This window comes from Microcebus murinus, chromosome 5 (genome assembly GCF_040939455.1).
Source record: "Microcebus murinus isolate Inina chromosome 5, M.murinus_Inina_mat1.0, whole genome shotgun sequence".
Lineage (NCBI taxonomy): Eukaryota > Metazoa > Chordata > Mammalia > Primates > Cheirogaleidae > Microcebus > Microcebus murinus.
The window spans coordinates 48220328-48239967 of record NC_134108.1 but is presented as its reverse complement, the minus strand read 5'-3'; the positions used below and the strand labels follow the sequence as shown (position 1 = coordinate 48239967).

Genomic DNA, 19640 nt, shown 5'->3' with positions numbered 1-19640 from the left:
AACTTAAGCTTTTTATTTAAGCTGTTCAAGTAAAATTATGAGGGAGAAAATGTTGATTTAATACAAATTCAAAGATAAACTTACATAAGCAAGAAACACTGGGAAGTTTATCTATGTAGATGTGTAAAATTCTGTTATATTGTGCTTAACAAAACTTTTTAAAAAATAACGTTCTGTTGGAATAATTTTATAGATAAACTTTCAGAAAGCATTTCCCTTTTATTTTTTAATTTTTTTTTTTTTAATTAGCAGGGTATAGTGGCACATGCCTATAGTTCTAGGTATTTGGGCTAGGAATTTTTTGTTTTGTTTTGTTTTGTGTTGTTTTGTGGGCACCACCACGCCTGGCTAACTTTTTCTATTTTTGGTAGAGACAGGGCCTCGCTCTTGCTCAGGCCGGTCTCGAATTCCTGACCTCAAGCGATCCTCCCACCTTGGCCTCCCAGAGTTCTAGGATTACAGGCATGAGCCACTGTGTCCAGCCTGCAGTGGCTTTCTAACTGTTCTCCCTATACCTTCTCCTCCATTTTTACTCTCATCTCTTGATACCACAGAATAGTAATTAAAAAAAAAATAAATCTGATAGTGCCATTCCCCTGCCAAAGCCCAAGATCTTCAACATAGCCTACACAGCTCCATGTGACCTAGCCCTGTCAGGTGATCTTTCTCTCTCAGGTCACTCCTAAACATCATTTGTCACTCCAGGAACACTGGCATCCTCTGTACCCTCCAATGTGCCATGCTACCTCAAGGTTACACACAACGTTCTCTCTACTCTTTCCCTAATTAACCCTCAAATCTCTACACAACTGTTACTTCTTTGGGGAAATTCTCCTTGATACCCTAAAATTAGATGACATTCTCCTGTTATCCTGCCACGGTACTGTGCTTTTCCTTAGCTCTTATACTGTGTAAATACTTGTGTGAATAATTGCTTATTAACTATTTCCTCCAACAGACTTACAGTGCCTAGCACATAGAATAATCAATATATACCAACTAAATGATTAATAATAGTAGAATCTAATAATGATCTACCCTATATGCCAGGCACCATGCTAAGTGCTTTCTACACACTAGCTCCCTTGACCTTCACAAAACTCTATTAGGTAAATAATATTATTTTCTCCATTTTTACATTGAAAGGAGATTAGTAATTTATCCAAGGTCACAGAGCCATTAAGTGGAAGAAGTAGGACTGGCACCTAAATCTGTCAGGCACAAAACCCATGCTTTTTACCCTTAATTGAATTTGCTCCCTCAAACCACTACTTGTAGAACTAAATAAATATGTGCTGATTGCTTAAAATGTCTACTCATACTAAGCAGATAGATACTAAGATACTTTTACACTAAGATAAAGAGCAATGGCAAAGAATAGTTAATGAGAGTTTCATTTTTTTTAATTTTTTAATTTTTAATTTTTTTTAAATTGACAATAATTATACATATTTATGAGGTACATAGTAACATTGCAATACATACAATGCATAGTCATCAGGATAATTAGCATATACATCATTTCAAACATTTATCATTTCTTCGTGTTGGGAACATTCAATATCCTCCTTGTAGCTACTTTAAACTATATATTATTGTTAACTATAGTCACGCTACAGTGCTATAGAACACTAGAACTTATTCCTCCTATCTAGTTGTAATTTTGTATCCTTTAGCAAATCTCTCTCTATCCCTCACTTCCCAGCTATTTTTTTTTTTTTTTTTTCAGATGAGGCCTCTCTATGTTGTCCAGACTGAAGAACAGTGGATATTGTAAGCACAATTACTGCACACCACAGCCTCAAACTCCTGGGCTCAAGCAATCCTCCCGCCTCAGCCTCCAGAGTAGCTAGGACTACAGATGCATGCTACTGCACCTGGCTCAGAATTTCACTGAATTTAGGAATATTAATCTATTGAGTTACATAGCAGAGTTACCAACCAGGTCCCAAACAGAGAGCAATAGTTGTCCTGAGACTAACTATGTAGGGAAATAGGCCTCCACTGTTATGAGCAAGGCTGAGTCCTGGAATAACATAAGCCTTGCTGTAGGTAACTATATCCCCATTTTTGCCTTCATCAGGAGTCTTAATAGCCAAACCAGGATCTTTCTTGATGGGATTTATTACGCTCAAACTAACTGAGGAGTAGGAAGGAATCTTAATGAATTCTCAAAAAGTTTTTCTGTGTTCAGATTAACTTGTACTGTAAGAGGTAGCTACAGTGGCTGTTTTACTTCCTGGCAATACTAATCAACCCAAAGACAGTGCAAGGAAGCCATGCAGAATTAGACAGAGAACCAATTTGCATCTACCAATAATCTACTAACATAAAGTTTATAGAAACGCTTCTTTCAAGAATTAAGTAAAGGCCGGGCGCGGTGGCTCACACCTGTAATCCTAGCACTCTGAGGCCGAGGCAGGCGGATTGCTCGAGGTCAGGAGTTCGAAACCAGCCTGAGCAAGAGACCCCGTCTCTACTCTAAATAGAAAGAAATTAATTGGCCAACTAATACATATATAGAAAAAATTAGCCTGGCATGGTGGCCCATGCCTGTAGTCCCAGCTACTTGGGAGGCTGAGGCAGGAGGATTGCTTGAGCCCAGGAGTTTGAGGTTGCTGTGAGCTAGGCTGACACCACAGCACTCACTCTAGCCTGGGCAACAAAGTGAGACTCTGTCTCAAAAAAAAAAAAAAAAAAAAAAAAAAAAAGAATTAAGTAAGGGTGACTATCAGAAGATGTTTAAACCACAAGTTCTTACCTACAGAACAAGTTCTAACTTAATTTTCTTAACTATTTGATTTCACTAACCTAATTATCGATACAAAACAGCCCTTAATAAACTGTCCAGGTCGGGTGCGGTGGCTCACGCCTGTAATCCTAGCACTCTGGGAGGCCAAGGCAGGCGGATTGCTCGAGGTCAGGAGTTCAAAACCAGCCTGAGCAAGAGTGAGACCCCCGTCTCTACTATAAATAGAAAGAAATTAATTGGCCAACTAAAAATATATATACGAAAAATTAGCCGGGCATGGTGGCGCATGCCTGTAGTCCCAGCTACTTGGGAGGCTGAGGCAGAAGGATTGCTTGAGCCCAGGAGTTTGAGGTTGCTGTGAGCGAGGCTGATGCCATGGCACTCACTCTAGCCTGGGCAACAAAGCAAGACTCTGTCTCAAAAAAAAACAACAAAAAAAACTGTCCAATAACATGTAAAAAGTCAGGATGTAGGGGAGAAATGATCACTTTGAGAGATAATTAACAAAGAAACAGTACTAAGTAAACTCAACAGAGTAAAATAATTTCCACTAGATTAGTACCAGCTAGAGATTAGTACCAGCTGCTATTCAACAATTCATCTATGTTTATAGTTAATTCTTCTGATTCTGAGACATCTTTGAGTCTCAATATTCAAAGTGTCGTCTTCAGACCAGCAGCAGCAGGCAGTACCTGAGAGCTTGTCAGAATTCAGAGTATCAGGCTCTTCCCCAGACCTAGTGAATGAGAATCTGTATTTTAACAAGATCTCCCATGCAAGATGTAGGCTGATAAAACCTGGAAATCCCTGGATTATACAATGACTCAAGGAGAAATAATCTTCATAGCCCATAGTGTAGGATCACATGCTAGAGACAGGCTAATATTAAAAGAATATTATATAAGCAAATCCATACAGACAGAAAGTAGTTTAGATCAGTGGAGGCATCAGCTGAGAGGAAGGAGGAATGAGAAATGATGACAGGGTACAGAGTTTCTTTGTGGTTCTGGAATTAGATAGTGGTGATAATTGCACAACCATATGAATATACTAAAAAACCAATGAATTGTACACGTTAAAAGGTATGTGATTTATCTCTCGATTTTTTAGAAAATAAGAATATAATAGCATTGGACCCTTTGTAGTCCCTCTCATGAAGGAATCTAACTGGTTATTTCAATACTACATGGTTGGCTATTCAAATTAAATATGGAGACCAGCCTATTTAATTAAATATGGAGACCAGCCTAAGTAAGAGCAAGATCCTATCTCTACAAAAACAGAAAAAAATTAGCCAGACCTGATGGTGCACATCTACAGTCCCAGCTACTCAGGAGGCTGAGGCAGAAGGATCACTTAAGCCCAGGAGCTTGAGGTTGCGGTGAGCTACGATGATGCCACTGCACTGTAACCCGGGTGACAGAGCAAGACCCTGTCTCAAAAAAGTTAAATATGGACAGTTATACTGAAGGCCAGTCTATTGAATACAATGACTCAATTGTTTTTCTTTCTTATTCTTATAAACTATTCAGTGTTCAATAGTTGTATTTTGTATAGACTATGAATGGGAATTCATGTATCTCTTCAGACAAAAGAGAGGAAGGGATAATGAATGGCTAGAACAGAAAACAATATACAATTATTTATTTATTTAATAATTTTGGGGGGGTTGTTTTTTAGAGACAGGGTCTCACTCTGTTGCCCAGGCTGGAGTGCAATGGCATGATCATAACTCACTGTCCCCTCAAACTCCAGGGCTCAAGCAATCCTCCCGCTTCAGCCTCCCGAGCAACTGGGACTATAGGCATATGCCGCCACATTCAGCTAATTTTTACATTTCTTGTAGAGATCGGGGGTGTCTTGCCATATTGCCCAGGCTGGTCCCAAACTCCTGACTTCAAGTGATCCTCCCCTGTCAGCCTCCCAAAGTTCTAGGATTACAGACATGAGCCAATGTACACAGCCCAAACTTAGGCTGTAGTAATTCCTTGAAATGATACAGTATTATTATATTTCTAATCATAATAATACTATTATATAACCTTCTATATCTTTTGCAAAACTAAGGAATCAGATCTGTGAAATTCAGGTCACCATCTCTACCTAACCCTCCCTTTTCCACTCACTTCTGCTTCTTTGCTCAGTAAACTGTGCCATCTAGCTAGCTGATCAAGAGAGCAACCTGTGACCAACCTTGTGTTCTCTCTCATTCCACATCATTAAAATTTTTGCTTCCTAAATCTCTCTTACACCTCAAGTACTTCTCTCCAACCCTCTGTTATACTTTAATACAAGCCACCATCATCTTTCACTTTGGCTTCAGGAGAAGCTTCTCAACAGTTCTCCCTACATCCATTCTTGCCCCTATCCAATCCACTCAGTAGGCAAAGATGGTTTTAAAACTCAAACCTACTATTATCTCTCTTAAAAACCTTCAATGGTTTCCTCATGTTCTTAGGATAATCTTAGATCTTAGCACGTTCTTAGGCCCCAGCCTAATGTTTTAACCTTTCTACCCTCAACTCTTCTTCTCAACCATATTAGACTTATTCCATTTTTCCATTCCTTTAAAGCACCAGGCCCTCTAGTCTTTATTTTGTATATTTTATATTACCAGTACTCCACTTTCAATTACCCTGTCCACTAGCTCTGTCCACTGACTTAAGATAGTTACTCACTAGCCAAGCAGCTCCATTCCTCATTTACCTGATTATACCTGAAACCCCACCAGCTGCCTCCCAGGTCCCCCAGCCTGCCTTAGCTCTCTCATTATCTCCTCCTTTCCTTCCAGGCAAACTCCTAGCTGTCAATCCCCACTGACTGAATAAGACAATTTCTATTCTGACCCATGTTTGCTATAAGCTAGGGCCACCTAAAACTTACCTTTCCATCTTACAAACAAACTAGAGAAAGGAAAAAAACTGGCTGGGCTCAGTGGCTCACGCCTGTAATCCTAGCACTCTGAGAGGCCGAGGCGGGTGGACTGTTTGAGCTCAGGAGTTCAAGACCAGCCTGAGCAAGAGTGGTCTTGAACCATCTCTACCAAATATAGAAAAAATTAAGAACTGCAGTCCAGGAAAAATATAGAGGAAAAAGTAAAAGTAAAAGTAAAAGTAAAAAAAAAAAAAAAAAAAAAAAAAAGGCCGGGCGCTGTAATCCTAGCTCTCTGAGAGGCCAAGGTGGGCGGATTGCTCGAGGTCAGGAGTTCAAAACCAGCCTGAGCAAGAGCGAGACCCCGTCTCTACTATAAATAGAAAGAAATTAATTGGCCAACTGATATATATATAAAGAAAAATTAGCCGGGCATGGTGGCGCATGCCTGTAGTCCCAGCTACTCAGGAGGCTAAGGCAGAAGGATCGCTCGAGCCCAGGAGTTTGAGGTTGCTGTGAGCTAGGCTGACGCCACAGCACTCACTCTAGCCTGGACAACAAAGCGAGACTCTATCTCAAAAAAAAAAAAAAAAAAAAGAATATAAAAACAAAAATTAGCCAGGCATGGTGGTGCATGCCTGTAGCTCCAGCTACTCAGGAGACTGAGGCAGAAGGATTGCTTGAGCCCAGGAGTTTGAGGTTGCTGTGAGGTAGGCAGATTCCACAGCACTCAAGCCGGGGCAACAGAGTGAGACTCTGTCTCAAAAAAAAAAAAGAAGGGAAAAAAGCTAACCGTCACTGAGAACTGATTATGAGACAAAGGTTGGCTGGCTTTAATTTATCCTTGGGACAATTCTGTGAGGTCAGGCACTATTCATTTTAGACACAAAGAAACTAAGAGTCACAGAAATTAGATAAATTATATTGGTAGTTGGTTTATGGGATTAATACTTCCTTTAGGTCAAAAAAGAAAAAAAGTGACTGCATAGACTGAGAAAGGTATTTAATTCCAAACCCCAATATACCACAATAAGTAGTCTGAAGAACAAACTAGAATAAAAGTAGAGCTTATCCATATTATAACCCAGGAGTTTAGATGTGGTATATAGCACTAAGATGCAAGAGTCAGACTCTGCTCTCATAGGCAACCACTCCCTCCTGAGAACTTAGAAGATTCCAGAACATATTTGGAAATAGGTGCTTTGTCAAAACATTTCATGAGATTCAGCTGATATTCAGGTTATAGGGTGGAGCAGAGAATGACCTGGAACATTAGCAAGGAAAGAAAGGCTCATGGATTCTGAGAATCTGGGCAACCTGTGAACTGCTCCATGGCCTGCTTCCTTGGCAATGGCCAGCCCTACAAGCAAATCAAGACATACCTGATTCCTCTTTAAAATCTCCATCTCTATAGCTACCTAGAAAACAGGTCCTGGCCCAGGACATTCTCCAGTAGTGCATTCAATTCAACAAGGCAAGTGCTTTACTCTGCATGGGAAGCCCTTTGAAAATTAAAGACAAATCTCATTTTTTTTTGTAGCCTTCCTGATATTTACAGTAATATCATCAACTATTTTCTTTGACAGCAAAAAAAGCATACTTTTTACAACGTAACTAGATGTTCTATAGTGCAACAAGAAATTGCCTTCCAAAACGGAGCTCATGTATAATATTCATTTACAATGCAATTAACTAGGCAAATAATTTTCAAATATAATCAATAATAAAGACTATTCTGAGGCCAGGCACGATGGCTCATGCCTGTAATCCTCAGCACCCTGGGAAGCCGAGGCAGGAGGATAAATTAGGCTCAGGAGTTCGAGACCAGCCTGAGCTAGCGAGACCTTGTCTCTACTAAAAACAGAAAAAATTAGCCAGGCATGGTGGCATGCACCTGTAGTCCCAGCTCCTCAGGAGGCTGAGGCAGGAGGATGGCTTGAGCCCAGAAGTTTGAGGTCGCTGTGAACTAGGCTGATGCCACAGAACTCTAGCCCGAGGAACAAAGCAAAACTCTGTCTCAAAAAGAAAATACTGTTCTGTGGATGGTAGTGTTTAATACATTTTATATTTTGTATAGTGATTTCAGGCTTTTTGTTTTCTTAAAGTCAGCAGCTATTTAGCCTAATTCTTAGCATTATTTTGTCCTTTGTACCAATACTTTTTTGTGCACAATTTTTGTGATCTATGTTAAAAATCTGCATTGCCAACATTGCAGCTTGAACCTAAACTTGTTATTCAAATAAATATTTAATTTTTTATTTTTTTATTTTATTTTATTTTATTTTTGAGACAGAGTCTTGCTTTGTTGCCCCGGCTAGAGTGTGATTGCCGTGGCATCAGCCTAGCTCACAGCAACCTCAAACTCCTGGGCTCAAGCAATCCTACTGCCTCAGCCTCCCGAGTAGCTGGGACTACAGGCATGTGCCACCATGCCCGGCTAATTTTTATCTATATCTATTAGTTGGCCAATTAATTTCTTTCTATTTAGAGTAGAGACGGGGTCTCACTCTTGCGCAGGCTGATTTCGAGCTCCTGACCTTGAGCAATCCGCCCGCCTTGGCCTCCCAGAGTGCTAGGATTACAGGCATGAGCCACCACACCCGGCCAATAATTAATTTTTTAAATTGCTCTTATATAATCAGATGCCCCTTTCATTTTAGAAGCACTGGGAGGATTTTGCCTAAAGTACAATTTAATGGGGAAACTAGATTTTAGTTTTATAAAACTTTCAAGTTTTTCCTGGGACCTATATTTTCTTGAATTAAATTTTGTAGTTCTAGAATAAACAGGTAATCTAAAGAGGTGTTATCTGTGTTTGTTAAAACCAGAGGCTTTCTTATATTTTAACCTACTAAACAGTTAGGAGAGATTCCTGTCATTAAGCACAAAGGCACTGAATACTCAAGTGCTTGTCTTCATAAGAGAAAAAGCACCATATCTTTCAAGTTTCTGAATGCTTCCTGCTTACAGGCACCAAAGCCACGGTGTAAACCAATCAATTTCTTGCCAGACGAAACCACCACTGGGAAGATGAAACTCTCTGGAAGAGGCGTTCACGTGGATGCTTCCTCCTCCCTCAGGAACCAATGGGCAGCCTTTATGCATGTGCACCTGGAACTCAAGCCATAAGCATGGTGTACAGCACAGAAGAGGCTGCTGCAGAACTGTAATTAAGTGGACATTTTATAGGAATTTATATAGATGTTAGTCCTCAAAAGCTACAGACCAATGGTCTATAAAATAAAATGTGTTAGAAACCTCTGGAAAAAAAAGAAATTGGGTCCTAAAACTAATAGTAACTTGCCCAAAATATACAGGAGTAATGGTAGAGTCCAGATACAATCTCAAGCCTACTTAAATCCAAAGTCCAAGTTCTTTCCCATTTTACAATCAAGCTCTCACTATGTTGCCCACGCTGGTCTCAAACTCCTGGGCTCAAGTGATCCTTCTGCCTCAGCCTCTCAAGTAGCTGGGATTAAAGGCACAAGCCACCATCCCTGGCTAAAGTCATGCTTTTTTAAAAAAAAAGATTTTGTTTTACCACTTCAATCTCTCGTTTTGAATCTAGAATTACCAACTTTATATTAAATTTTGCACTTTGGGAGACTGAGGTGGGAGAATTGCCTAAAGGCAGGAGTTTGAGACTAGTCTGGGCAACATAACAAGACCCTATCTCTAAAAAATGAAAATTTAAAAAAATTTTTTAAATTTTATACTTTGGTATCTTCTGTAAGAACACATTTTAAGATTAAATGTATAGTCTAAAAAATAATTTACTTTGACCACAGTGAAAACAATTTCAGCTAAAAAATGTATTTTCTTTGATTAGAGTTTAAGTATGAAAAGTTGTCACCAATAACAATGACTACTACCACTATTTATCGCACATTTATGTTCAGGCTCTGAGCCAAGCCCTTCACATGCCAGTATCAGATTTATTTTTAATCCTTTACTCTGTATCTATATCACTAGCACAATTTTGCTTCAATATTATTCAAAAGAAAAATAAACAATACTAAAAATAGAGAATAGCCAATTAAATTTAATTGCTTAGAGGAGGAATATGATGTTGATAATTTTTATATTTTTAGGAAAACTAAAATAACTCCACTGATGTACCTAGGAGGGAGGGATAATGACATAGCAGAAAGCCAATTCTTCAATCATAACCAATCAGGTTCTTCACAGTAGGAAAGGAGTTGCAGCTATCACAAGTACCTAAAGGTGCTACTAACAGCCAACTAGTCTAGTTTCCTAGACTGGGGGAAGTGGAAAAGTTTGACTTCTGTCACCACATCATCCCATCTTCCTTCACCATCACACATACACACACACACACACACACACACACGCACACACACACACACACACGCACAGGCACTCACACATAAGGAACTAGTGAGCAAAGCCAGTATCTCTTTTCAAACTGTTTCTTCTCCCTCTGTCACCTTTACGTAAAACCCCAGAACCCCAGCTACTTCTTTTCTACCGCTGGCAACAATAGGTGTTTAAGTCACCTTTTGACAATACAAAGATTTATCACTTAGTTTTCTCATAGGAAACATAAAGTAGCTTGAAATATATTCCAAAAGGTGTACATGCACGCACATACACATAACTTTCAAGAGACTGATGAGCTAACAGATATAGTGATGCAGACAAATATACCAAAGGACTGAAGAGTTTGTTTGCTGGCTGGCTCCTTGTCCCTTTTCTCTCTCAAATAGAAATGATAATTGCTACAGTGTGGTTCCTTCCCATACACTGACTCTGCATCAGTTTCCCAGAATCTTCATAGCAAACTCCATTCTCAAACTCTTAAAAGACTTCACTTTTAATCATAGGAGTTAGCAGAAATATTATTTATTTTGCCAAGCTAAATATATATTTGAGAAAAATATTAACTATCACCATATATTAGAAGAAAAAACACATTTTAATAAGGAAAAATCTATACTGAATCTTCAATCACAAAAGTAAAATTTTTGTTTGTTATGAAGGAGAACACAAGGATCGCACACACAAAAAAAGATCTTGCTCAAAGGCAATTTCATATATAATTTATTTAATTATAGCCTCTTAAAAATCATGCCAATATTTTTAAGAAAATAATCATTACAGGCCGGGCGCTGTGGCTCACGCCTGTAATCCTAGCTCTTGGGAGGCCGAGGCGGGCGGATTGCTCAAGGTCAGGAGTTCAAAACCAGCCTGAGCAAGAGCGAGACCCCGTCTCTACTATAAATAGAAAGAAATCAATTGGCCAACTGATATATATATAAAAAATTAGCCGGGCATGGTGGCGCATGCCTGTAGTCCCAGCTACCAGGGAGGCTGAGGCAGAAGGATCGCTCGAGCCCAGGAGTTTGAGGTTGCTGTGAGCTAGGCTGACGCCACGGCACTCACTCTAGCCTGGGCAACAAAGCGAGACTCTGTCTCAAAAAAAAAAAATAAAATAAAAAAAAATAATCATTACAGAACATCGTGTTAAAAGTCTACTTCAAAAAAAACTACTTTTCTACTTTTAGTGGTTTTCACAAAAATCTTAATACTATACTTCGATTTTGTCCCTTTCATAAAAGGGTAAAATACCTGATTTACACATCCATTTCTACTAATCTGTACTTTCCTAACATTACATACATATTTAAAAAGAAACTTGCATGAAGTGAAACATAAAAGCAACTGAGATGATATAATTAAATTAGCTTAATGAGACTAAAGAGATATTTCTCAACTTTCAATACATGAAATTTAACAAAACAGTTTTAAGGTTGACATAAATAAATTAATGAGAATTGGAGCCTTGCTCATGAGCATTTTAAAGTTTTTCTCGAGGGAATCCTCAGCAAACATACATTCAATCAATTCCATTTCATAAATTTTAAAAAGCAAAGGTTTATTCATCTATGCCAAGAGGAAAGTTCTAGGCATCCCAGGGAAGTTTACATAGCAGCCTGCTCCACCGCCATGCTGGGAACAGAGGAAAAGAAATACTTAAGACATAAGGTTGAAATCCTAACCCCCAAAGTGATGATATCAGGAGGTAGGGCCTCTGGGAGGTGATGAGGTCATGAGGACAGAACCTTCATGAATGGGATTGGTTGCCTTTGAAAGGGAACTGAGAGAGATCATTGCCCTTCCCACCATGTGAAGGCACAGGGAGAAGATGGCCGTCCAGACACCTGATCTGCCAGTGCCTTGATACTGGGCTCCCCAGCCTCCAGAACAGTCAGAAGTAGGTGATTATAAGCTACCCAGGATATGGTATTTTGTTATAGTGGCCCAGACTAAGACACCTCCTCAACCTATCCCTCAGCCCTATTTCCCTTGACTAATTTTCCTTTCAGCTTCTCTTCCCTTCATTTGGAAACACCTCAATTTTTTTAGAAGTATTTAGGAGAAATATCTTATACTCTTTTTTATATCCCACAGAACCTAGAATGATTAATAAATGTTCTATCAACTTATTTTTTTCTTTTTGTTTTTACCAAGAGCACTTCAAGCCAAGACCAACTTATTTTGATAGTTGAAATTTACCTTTGTAATACTCCAAATCAAATTATATTTTATAAAAAATTAATGGACTCTCCACTCTTGTGGGGAAAAAATTCTCTGTATTTTTGCAAAGAAAAAGGTTGAGAAAAATATACACAAAGTATTAATAATGATTATTTCTAAGGGTTGGCATACAGATGCTTTTACCATCCTTTTTCTAACTTGTCTGAGAATTTTATCACGAGCATATTTTAATTTCATAATGACAAAACAAACTAATGGGACCTGAATTAATGGTATTTACTACATTTCCAAACTAGAACAGGCCACAAAATAATAGATTTTATAATAGAATTTCCCTGTAATCCCAGCCTAAAATGCTGATGTTCACATGTTCCTGATATGTTAATCACCCAAAATTACTCCCTGTTAAGGCATACTGAAACTATAAAGCACTGTACAAAGATATGAGGTTATAATTCATCTTTGGCCAATAAGGTTCAAATGAAATAAAATGTAATATGACATTCTCTCTTAATAATAATTGTGGTAATACATTTTAGTTCTTAAACTTCTTCCCTTTCTGTACACATTCTTCCAAGTTCATCCCATGCCTACAAGTTCTTTGACGTCTTTTCCCAGCATCCACCCTTGCCCCCAGAAGCTCCTCTGCAGTCACAGCCCCACCATTTTGGAGTAACAAGTAAAAATGTTCCTTCCTAATGGTCTCTACATCAAAAGCCTCTTGCCTACATGCACCTATATGAGCTAGAAAATATTAGGAGTTAGATGGTATTATTGCATATAGAAGAAAGAAGACAAAGAACAAGCTTTATCTACTCTAATTTATGGTGCTATCTCCATTCTCCCCAATCTATCAGTCCCTCTCCACTTCTCTGGCTCTTAACTCCCTTGCACTCTCTGTCCTTTCACCACACCCACCAGCAAAACTAAACAAACAAGAACTAAAATGAAAATTTCACTAGAGGGGCTCAGTAGCACATTTGAGCTGGCAGAAGAAACGATAGGCAAACTTGCAGATAGACAATTGAGCATATCTAGTCTGAGCAACAAAAAAGAAATGAGGAAAAATGAACAGAGCCTCAGAGACAGACCATCAAGCCTATAATGCATAATGGGAATACCAGGAGGATAAGAAAAAAAGGGACAGAAAGATTATCTAAAGAAAAGATGGCTGAAAACTTCCCAAATTTGATGAAAAACATTAACTGGACTAGGGACAGTAGTTCATACCTATAACCCAGTACTTTGGGAGGCCAAGGTGGGAAGATCAGTTGAGGCCAGAAGTTAGACACTAGCCTAAAGAGCAAGACTCCGCCTCTACAAAAACTAGAAAAATTAGTCAGCCATGGTGGTGTATGCCTCTACTCCCAGCTACTTGGGAGGTTGAGGCAGGAGGATGGCTCAAACCCTGGAGTTAAAGGTTGCAGTGAGCTATGGTGATGCCACTGCACTCTAGCCCAGGAGACAGAGCGAGACCCTGTCTCAAAAAAAAAAAAAATTAATCTACACATCCAAGAACCTCAACACACTCCAAGATAACTCAAAGAGATCTACATCTAGACACATCATAGTCAAATTGTCAAAGCTGACAACAAAAAGAGAATCTTGAAATCAGCAAGAGAAGAAAAAAAAACCTAATGTTATAATGGATTCTCAAGATTAACAGTTGATTTCTTATCAAAAACCATGGAGGCCAGAATACAATGGGATGACATAGTCAAAAATGTGAAAGCAAAAGACTATCAACCAAGAATTCTTTTTATTTTTTTATTTTAGCGTATTATGGGTGTACAATTGTTAAGGTTACATATATTGTCCATGCCCCTCCCCCCCTTAACAACCAAGAATTCTATATCCAGCAAAACTATTCAACAAAAATGAAGGAGAGGTGGGTAAAGATAGAAAAAAGAAAAAATTAAGACATTCCCAGATACAAAAATTGAGAGAATTCATTACTAGTACACATTCTCTACAAAAAAGTACTAAAGAAAAACTTTCAGCTAAAATGAAAGGACTCTAGATAGTAACTCAAATCCACACAAAATATAAAGAACACTTATAAGGGTAATGACATAGGTAAACAGAAAACAATGGCATACATGTATTTTTTGCTTGTAACTCTTTTCTTCTATATGATTTAAAGAACAAATGCATAAAACAATAATTATAAAACTGTATTAGTAGGCTTAATGTGTAAGTTATACATATATAGCCATTGTGCAATAATATCCATGCTAAACTCATGGCAAAATCCTTATCATATTTGGGCTAAGTAGTTAGGGCAGCAATAAAATACTATTCAATCTAGAAACTGCACACCTTCTAAAGTTCTAAAAGGCAAAAATCTCAGTAAAAACAAAAAGGCTGTCTCTGACATTAAGAGGTAAGTTTTTCCATCACACTCCAAATATACATAAAGATACACACACACACACACACACGGATTCCTCAGCACATAGACGTGTCTCTGTTTCAAGAAGGACATCTACAATTGGGTTCCCATTTCCTATTAATCAATACCTTAAATATCAGCTATTTACCGAATTAACTCACAGAAGGTAAGGCTGAAAAATGCTATTGTAAATTATGGTACTCTCAGATGGCAAAACAGCACACCAATGATATTTATATTGGTTGATATAATAATGTATAAGAATTCTAGGCTGGGCACAGTGGCTCAAGCCTATAATCCTAGCACACTGGGAGCCCGAGGCAGGTGGATTGCTCGAGGTCAGGAGTTCGAAATCAGCCTGAGCAAGAGCGAGACCCCGTCTCCACTATAAATAGAAAGAAATTAATTGGCTAACTAAATATATATATACATATTAAAAAAAATTAGCCGGGCATGGTGGCACATGCCTGTAGTCCCAGCTACTCAGGAGGCTGAGGCAGGAGGCTCGCTTGAGCCCAGGAGTTTGAGGTTGCTGTGAGCTAGGCTGACGCCATGGCACTCACTCTAGCCTGGGCAACAAAGTGAGACTTTGTCTCAAAAAAAAAAAAAAAAAAAAAAAGAATTCTAAGAAGACACACGTCAAAAAAAAAAAAAAAAAAAAGAATTCTAAGAAGCTAAAAATCACTTATCAAATACTTATTCTGGTAAGGCATTATAAACACCACTTTATAATTAATGGAACACCCTCAAATTGAAATTTCTCAAATAATAATTTTATATCCTAAAGCAAACTTAAACTCATGGACCACTAGTAGAACTTTTTAATTCTATTCATTCAGTTATTTATTCAAGAAACACTTATGGGGCACTTGCTATATGTCAGGCATTGTTCGAGGAACTAGGAATAAAAAGATAAGGACTCTGACCTTTAGAGTATACACAGTTCAGGGAGAAGCTCCCATTCTGGAATCAAAGAACTTATGAGAAGAAGGGACCTAATAGCTCCCTTATTTCACATATAAGGAAACTGGGACTCATCACTAACTTAGCCACTAAGACAGACAGATATCCAGGTCTACAACTTCTGCCACATGTGTGTGTGCCATATTTTTTTTTTTTTTTTGAGACAGAGTCTCGCTTTGTTGCCCAGGCTAGAGGGAGTGCCATGGCATCAGCCTAGCTCACAGCAACCTCAAACTCCTGGGCTCGAGCGATCCTTCTGCCTCAGCCTCCTGAGTAGCTGGGACTACAGGCATGCGCCATCATGCCCGGCTCATTTTTTCTATATATATTAGTTGGCCAATTAATTTCTTTCTATTTATAGTAGAGACGGGGTCTCACTCTTGCTCAGGCTGGTTTCAAACTCCTGACCTTGAGCAATCCTCTCGCCTCAGCCTCCCAGAGAGTTAGGATTACAGGCGTGAGCCACTGCGCCCAGCCTCCATACTTTTTCTTATGACTAAAAGTGATGAAGGTGTGTTTCCATATGAGTGAAGCAGACCATGGAACTGAGGGCAACATACACAATAGCTATTAAATTAGTGACAGAAATCCCTAATGTATATGAACAACATAAACAATTATTTAATAATTGTTAAATAACAATGATTTAAATAAATATCTAGCAATTTAGAGAGAAATCCCTAATAGATGTGATATCATGACAAAGCCCTAATTATCAATTTACTGAAGAACTAAAATAAGATAATATAAGAGTAAGCCTTCTGGCTGGGCGCAGTGGCTTACACCTATAATCCCAGCAGTCTGGGAGGCTAAAACAGAAGAATTGCTTGAGGCCAGGAATTCAAGACCAGCCTGAGCAACAAGGCAAGATACTCTCTCTACAAAAAGTTTAAAAATTAGCCAGGTGTAGTGGCATGCACCTGTAGTCCCAGCTACTTGGGAGGCTAAGGCAGAAGGATTGTTTGAGCAAAAGAGTTCAAAGTTGCAGTGAGCTGTGATAGTGCCACTGCACTCTAGCCTGGCTGACAAAATGAGACCCTGTCTCTTAAAAAAAAAAAAGAGTAAGCCTTCTAAGCCATAATTATGGTTTTGCCTCTGTTTTCTGATCTGTAAAATAAGGATATTGTGAGTACTTGTTTCAGAGGATTATTGGGAAATTTAAGTGAATACTTGAAAGCACTTAGTAAGCTTGATACCTAGTAAACACTTAGTAAATGTTTCATATTCTTATGAACAATCATTTATTAAATGTACTGGTGTGTTATATAACAACTAAAAAAAAGAAACTAGCTTGCTTTCTCATTTATTTGTTTTTTATTTTTTTAAGACAGTGTCTGGCTCTGTTGCCAGGGCTGGAGTACAGTGGACTCATCATAGCTCTCTGCAACCTCAAACTCCTTGCTGGGCTGAAGCAATCCTCCTGCCTCAGTTGCTCAGCCTCCAGAGTAGCTCAGGTGGGATGTACCATGACACCCAGCTAATTTTTCTATGTTTTGTAGAGACAAGGTCCCTCTATGTTGGCCCAGGCTGGTCTTGAACTGCAGATCTCAAACAATTCTCCCACCTCAGGCTTCCAAAGTGCTCTGATTATAGGTGTGAGCCACTATGCCTGGCTGAAATTATCTTTCTTTAAAAGATTATCTTATTACTATGATGGTCTTATTTTTCTGGGAACTAACAGAATCTATCACTAAATTGTATTTTTCACTAAAAGTATTTAAAATGTTAAGATTTAATAATATGACCCCTTTCTCTATAAAGATATATATCAGCCTTAAAATTACAGAAATATAAACATTAATTAAAATAATTAAGCATATTCCATAATTTTAATTAATCAAATCATTTCAGTATTTCTAAGATTATAGATCTTAAATATTAACAGAATGTTCAAAGATGACTTTCAAGTAATTAAAGTTTGTACAGATTTTCTCATTCTACTTAAACTAACTAACATATGGGAAATAACCATGCATTATGTACATTAATGAAAGTCTTTTAATATAAAATAAATAATTGCCCAATATCAATAATAAAGTAAATAACTGTATTTATATCCACTTACTGCAATCTCTCTACAAGCCGACATGGATATTCCTGTGCCTTCAATTTGCTTCAATGCATATTCCTTTTCATCTTTTCTGCACATAAACAAAAAAATATTTTTATTTTTCCACATATTACTTTCAAATTCAAATTTATAACTTTAAAAACAATGGAAACACACTTAATTTCTCAGTGATATGTAAATACTGTCACTATGCCACATATTGCTTATTATTTTTGATAATATTTCAACTAGAGAAATATGAAATACCAAAAGAAATTCATGTCACAATGAAAACACCAGACAGAGCCAAAACAAAAAATTCAAAATTGAAACAGAACAGGATACTAAACACAGCACTAGTTTCAAAGAATAAACAAGCATAAATATAAACTCAAACATATTGCAAGATAATTCCACTCCTGTCTTAATTATCTGGAGTCTATGAAAGCATTCTGTTATAAACATTCACTACAAAAATAACTGACAGACATAAACTCCCAGAAGCATTTAAAGTAATTTCATTGTATAAGAAGCATTTATAAGGATGAGAACCCACTAAAATGCTCTGGTTCTCACCTAGGATGGGGACATTCAAAAGCCCCAGGACCTCAATCAAAAGCCTTTAAAACTGGATGAATGACCAGGACAAAAAAAAAAAAAAGCCTTTAAAAGATTTCAAAATTCAAGCCACCACCAACACATTCTCAGGAACTCTAGGAGAAACCCGGTAGTTAGAGGGGATTTTCCAAACAATAGATACAGGATTAGGAATTCTAGGAAATCCCAATAGGTACCAGGGTGCTTAACCAAGAGAAGACAGGAGTTCAATAATGGTGGTATATCGTATAAAAATATTAATAGTTATCAGATGAGTGGCTAGCGCATCACAGAGAGTATCCTCAGAGTACTGACACCAGAACCAGCCACACAAAGGCCCCAGCTGAATGCCATAAATGTGGTTCACATTGTGGCTTGTACTTAAAACAGGGGTATAATCCATGCCCTCCAAGTTTTTTTTTATAGCTATTCTTCATTTTCCCCATCCTGTGGTTATTAACAGATAAAGTAGTTTAAGATGTTATTCATAATGTGCATTTTTTTTTTTTTTGAGACAGAGTCTCGCTTTGTTGTCCAGGCTAGAGTGAGTGCCGTGGCATCAGCCTAGCTCACAGCAACCTCAAACTCCTGGGCTCAAGCGATCCTTCTGCCTCAGCCTCCCGAGTAGCTGGGACTACAGGCATGTGCCACCATGCCCGGCTAATTTTTTTTTATATATATATCAGTTGGCCAATTAATTTCTTTCTATTTATAGTAGAGACAGGGTCTCGCTCTTGCTCAGGCTGGTTTTGAACTCCTGACCTTGAGCAATCCGCCCGCCTCGGCCTCCCAAGAGCTAGGATTACAGGCGTGAGCCACCGCGCCCGGCCCATAATGTGCATTTTAAAACATCATTTTTACATGCCTTTTGAAGATTTTCACACTTATCTATGATTGGAGCAAATACCTGAGTTATGGTTACTTTCTCCCACAATCAGTTTGAAAATTATATCCATGTTTCTTCCAATACATGGCATTCAGGAAATAATTAAGCAGCATTTTGATAAACAGAAAACATACTAGATATGTCAACAGGATAGACTGCAAAGCAATTATTAAAATGATGGCCTTGAGGGTCATTAGAAACACACAAATTATACTATATAGAAAGTTACATTAACTAACTTTAGTGCTACTGTTATATTATTGCCTTTTAAATTAGAATTAGGAGGAAAAAGAAAAAAAAAACAACAAAATAATTTGACACTCTGAAAATCCTGCTAAAACAATCTTAAGTATTTTCAAAGTGATAGTTTAGGCATATTTTAAAGAACAAAGTAAAAAAAATAGGGAAAAATTTAAGTGATCATTTTTTTCCCTTTTCATCCATCCTGCTTCCTCCCAAACATAAAACTAGACGTTTTCCAGACCACTCAGAAGCCACAAGCAGCAAGTGACTGAATGTAATTAAAGCCAAATGGCCCCCTCTACCTTAAATGTATGTGTGGGTAACGGAAGGAATGAGAGCACATGTGCCTAAGATGCTCCAACACAAT

At 38.1% G+C, this 19640-nt stretch overlaps 1 protein-coding gene across 3 annotated transcripts in view; it reads right to left on the bottom strand.

The window, feature by feature from the left end:
* CDK19 (cyclin dependent kinase 19) overlaps positions 1-19640 on the bottom strand; it is a 146666-nt gene that overhangs the window by 81489 nt on the left and 45537 nt on the right. For all 3 annotated transcript variants that reach the window (XM_012753113.3, XM_012753114.3, XM_076003059.1), the window contains one exon: positions 17563-17638. In XM_012753113.3, coding sequence (XP_012608567.1) covers positions 17563-17638 — 76 coding nt within the window. The remainder of the gene's footprint in view (positions 1-17562; positions 17639-19640) is intronic.